Source organism: Anarrhichthys ocellatus, unplaced genomic scaffold (genome assembly GCF_004355925.1).
Source record: "Anarrhichthys ocellatus isolate YVR2014 unplaced genomic scaffold, GSC_Weel_1.0 scaffold137, whole genome shotgun sequence".
NCBI lineage: Eukaryota > Metazoa > Chordata > Actinopteri > Perciformes > Anarhichadidae > Anarrhichthys > Anarrhichthys ocellatus.
This window is the reverse complement of record NW_022280167.1, coordinates 349,866-354,782: the sequence shown is the minus strand read 5'-3', so window position 1 is coordinate 354,782 and position 4,917 is coordinate 349,866. Positions and strand designations below refer to the sequence as shown.

The following is a 4,917-nucleotide window of genomic DNA, read 5'->3' as shown; positions in this document are numbered from 1 at the left end:
GTGTGTGTGTGTGTGTGTGTGTGTGTGTGTGTGTGTGTGTGTGTGTGAATCATTCAGACTCCGTTGATGTTCCACTGATGCTCTGTTTACTGACCTCTGCTTTGGTTTTTGTCCTCCTCTCCTCCTTTCTCCCTTCCCCGCCTCCTATCTTCCCCTCCTCCTCCCTTAACACGTTTATTTTCTCTCCATTCGGCCAAACGCCCTTTAATGTTACACACTCCTCTTAAACCCCTCCCCCTCCCCCATCATGTACGTTTACCCAATTTTGGTTCCACCTCCTTTCCTTTGTTCACTTGTCTTACTCTGGTCTACCCGACTTTGGGTTTGCCGTTTTGACCCTCTCCCCATGCCCTCCATCTTTGCTCCACCCCTCATCACCATGGAAACCACCACCTTCCCCCCTCGTCCAACGCTGGGCGGTCTGATCTCTACCTTCGTCTCTCCTCTTCCTCCTCCTCTGCTCCTCCTCTTCCTGTCCTCTGCTCTGCGGTCTCTCTCTCTAAAGATGGTCACGCCTCAAAGTATCTTTACCCTCTTCGGTATGTTCAACCTCTACTATTCTATCTGTATATCTCTCTCTGTTAATCCAATTTTGTTCACTTTCCTCAGTGATGTCGTGGACACGCTATTCCTCCTTATCTCCGTGTATCTACAAGCCTGCCTCTTATATTGTACGCAACTGTCTCTAATTTGAATGAGAAGTGAGTCTGGGATTGTCTGTTTGGTCATCTTATCTCTAAACTGATGAGAACAAAGACACCAAAATCATTCATGTGATGTCATGCTCATACGAAAATGTGACGTGAAACCTCCAAATCTAATAAACACTGAGGTTTGTGACTGCCAAGCCAGCACCTCCTGCAGCTGCTCCACAATACCAACTGCAAATAAAACGATACGGAAAACATGTTGAATGTGAAACAGCTACAGTTTGCAGTAACAATAATTAGCACAGCATGATATGTCATTAGAGCCCTGATGGGACAACACAACCGATCTGTTAGATGAAGGGAAGGAGTAGGGTGGTGCTCCATAAGTGATCCAGTGCCCATTTGACCCTTCCTTAAGCCCCGCCCCCTGCTGCTACTCGGTCAAGCTGTCAGAGCTACCATGGAGCCCACACTGTCACTAACTGCACTCCCTCAATACATATCTGTGTGCTTTTAAGGATATTTCCAGGATGTCAAACTGAATTAGCAGTGAAAACTAGAAGATAAAGATGGAAGCTGAAGCTACAGATCAGTGTAAAAATCACCTGGTGATCCAGACAGAACAATGAAATGAAGGAACAACTCTGTTCCTCTTTATTCACTGTTACAACCATTACAAAGCTAAAGCAGCATGTGTATACATTCAGTAGCTAGCGTAGCATAGAAGTGCTAATGCTAGTTAATGATATGCTAACGTACTTTGCTAATGTTAGCTCCACAGGTTTTTACTTGGAAACGTAACCTTTTAGAGACGTATATCTCCTTCCAACCTCTCCGTGTAACGAGTATCACTATCACATGTTTAACCACGACAAGCTCCAAATCCACTAAAGCAGCCTGAAGATGAAGAAATTCATTTGATGAGTCAATGGAGCTATTACCGAGCTGGATAGTGGTCAGACCCTGGGAAAAGCTGGCCGTAGCTACGCCACCATTGGCCAGTCTGCGTTTGAGGGCGGGACTCGGCGATGGGTCAATTGGCAAATACCCAAATTGCAAAAAGCAAGATAGAAAAGATTTAATCCTGGCATTTAATTCCATAAGTAACTAAAACTCAGCTTGGCCTAAGATGCTAGAATAAAATACCGCTCTCTAATAACACTCTGTTCTGTGAGTGGACTGTCTAGTCATTTATTCTGGAGTCTCTATGGATTATTGCAGTGTTTATGTTCTCACCACTTTATTGCTTAAGTTGGTCATGACTGTCCAGTGTTCTCACTAGGACTCTCTTTGCATTTTTCTCCAGATTTTGTACCAATCAAGTGCAGTCACAGTTCACCTTCTCATCGGTCACATTAGACCGTCTACCAGCCAGCAGTATTACAATATTTAGTCCTTCCACTTGTTGGAGCAGTTTTAGCTCAGCTCCACAGATCTTTTAAAAAGTCTAAAATGATCTGCATAAAAGGCCTAAAAATAACTTAATTGTTGTTCAGGTCTTCTTTCTGCATTTACTGCAGATGTTTCACTGTACAACATGTCCTTTCTTAGGCTAGTGCATGTGTTTTAAAAGTTGTTTTTCTCACACTGTCCATTCATGGTAGTACATTTATAACCACCAGTCTTCAAGCTGGATTTGTGAATCCCCACTTTCAGGTGTATGTCAATGGTCAAGCTCAGCTGATGTGTCTCTCTGGTTGACAGATTAAACCACTCTGTATACAGAAGGGTTTGATTGAGTTTCTAGTGGAAGTGAAATGGGAAGATTCCATCTTTTCTTATCGTTTGTCTTTCTTGCACTAACTTTATTCCTTCCATCCTTCACACCTCTCCTTTTTTATCTTGGTCGGCTCCATCTCTCCTGCTCTGTCTGTTCTGTCCTCCTCATCTTCTGCTCCACCCTGCTCTCTCTCGCTCTCTCTCCCTCTCTTGGTCTGCCTCTCGCTCTCTCTCTACCTTCAGGAGTCTATGGTGACGTCCAGAGGGTGAAGATCCTCTACAACAAAAAGGACAGTGCTCTGATACAGTTGTCTGATGGCAACCAGGCTCAGCTGGGTGAGTTTATGCAGCAGCAGCATTATCGGTCACTAGTATCGGCCTGCAAAATAGGATTATTTAGATATTTATATTAGTGCTGGGCAACGATTAAAACGTCAACTATCACTTTTAATTTCAAGGTTTACTTGTTGAAAACCACTGTAGCATCGGTCACTTCCTCAATACATTTTTTACCACAAAGCAATTTCATGCATGTGATGTGATTGATGTATCAGAAAACGCCTTTCACACTCATTCCATATTTCTGTCTTTGCTCACCCGCAGCAATGAGCCACTTGAATGGTCAAAAGGTGTTTGGTAAAGTGATGAGAGTGACTCTGTCTAAACATCAGACTGTGGCTCTGCCCAGAGAAGGATTGGATGACCAGCTGCTCACTAAAGGTAAGAGTTTTTCAACAGCCAGATCAGATCCACGAACAGTCTGGTAATGTATAGTAATTCTATCTTTGTGAGGACAAGTTTCAGTTCAAATAAGTCCGAACCCTCAAGCAGCTCTTTTCAAACTGCTGTTAAGGGGTTAAGAGTGATTGATCCTCACAAGTATACAAGAACGTGTGTTTATCCGCTCCGGCCAAGTCTTCCCTTCCGAGGGTTGCTCAATGTTTACAGCCCGCCGAGCAACTTGAGATGCAAGACTGGAGTTTGAGTTCAGAGACAAAATGCTCATCAGACGATAGCAACCACCAGCAGTATCAGTCACTGTTATTTTGTGTGTGTGTGTGTGTGTGTGTGTGTGTGTGTGTGAGAGAGAGAGAAAAAGTGTTTGCCCCCTTCCTGATTTCTTATTTTTTTTGCATGTTTGTCACACTTAAATGTTTCAGATCATCAAACAAATTTAAATATTAGACAAAGATAACACAAGTAAACACAAAATGCAGTTTTTAAATGAAGGTTTTTATTATTAAGGGGGGGAAAAAATCCAAACCTACATGGCCCTGTGTGAAAAAGTGATTGCCCCCAAAACCTAGTAACTGGTTGGGCCACCCTTAGCAGCAACAACTGCAATCAAGCGTTTGCGATAACTGGCAATGAGTCTTTTACAGCGCTGTAGAGGAATTTTGGCCCACTCATCTTTGCAGATTGTTGTAATTCAGCCACATTGGAGGGTTTTCGAGCATGAACCGCCTTTTTAAGGTCATGCCACAGCATCTCAATCGGATTCAGGTCGGGACTTTGACTAGGCCACTCCAAAGTTTTCATTTTGTTTTTCTTAAGCCATTCAGAGGTGGACTTGCTGGTGTGTTTTGGATCATTGTCCTGCTGCAGAACCCAAGTGCGCTTCAGCTTGAGGTCACGAACAGATGGCCGGACATTCTCCTTCAGGATTTTTTGGTAGACAGCAGAATTCATGGTTCCATTTACCACAGCAAGTCTTCCAGGTCCTGAAGCAGCAAAACAGCCCCAGACCATCACACTACCACCACCATATTTTACTGTTGGTATGATATTCCTTTTCTGAAATGCCGTGTTACTTTTACACCAGATGTAATGGGACATACACCTTCCAAAAAGTTCAACTTTTGTCTCGTCAGTCCACAGAGTATTTTCCCAAAAGTCTTGGGGATCATCAAGATGTTTTCTGGCAAAACTGAGACGAGCCTTTATGTTCTTTTTGCTCAGCAGTGGTTTTCGTCTTGGAACTCTGCCATGCAGGCCATTTTTGCCCAGTCTCTTTCTTATGGTGGAGTCATGAACACTGACCTTAATTGAGGCAAGTGAGGCCTGCAGTTCTTTGGATGTTGTTCTGGGGTCTTTTGTGACCTCTTGGATGAGTCGTCGCTGCGCTCTTGGGGTAATTTTGGTCGGCCGGCCACTCCTGGGAAGGTTCACCACTGTTCCATGTTTTCGCCATTTGTGGATAATGGCTCTCACTGTGGTTCGCTGGAGTCCAAAAGCTTTAGAAATGGCTTTGTAACCTTTTCAAGACTGATAGATCTCAATTACTTTGTTTCTCATTTGTTCCTGAATTTCTTTGGATCGCAGCATGATGTCTAGCTTTTGAGGATCTTTTGGTCTACCTCACTTTGTCAGGCAGGTCCTATTTAAGTGATTTCTTGATTGAGAACAGGTGTGGCAGTAATCAGGCCTGGGTGTGGCTAGAGAAATTGAACTCGGCTTTCGAAAGATGTGATAAACCACAGTTAATTTATGTTTTAACAGGGGGGGCAATCACTTTTTCACACAGGGCCATGTAGGTTTGGATTTTTTT

The 4,917-nt window shown here is 43.5% G+C and overlaps 1 protein-coding gene across 1 annotated transcript; it reads left to right on the top strand.

Moving 5' to 3' along the window:
- The first annotated feature begins 6 nt into the window (after positions 1–6).
- On the top strand, positions 7–3,480 carry LOC116399944 (polypyrimidine tract-binding protein 3-like). Its single transcript, XM_031877455.1, has 3 exons — positions 7–539; positions 2,613–2,705; positions 2,973–3,480. The coding sequence occupies exons 1-3, from the start codon at positions 248–250 to the stop codon at positions 3,134–3,136; spliced, it is 549 nt and encodes a 182-aa protein (XP_031733315.1). The 5' UTR covers positions 7–247; the 3' UTR covers positions 3,137–3,480.
- Positions 3,481–4,917: the final 1,437 nt, after the last annotated feature.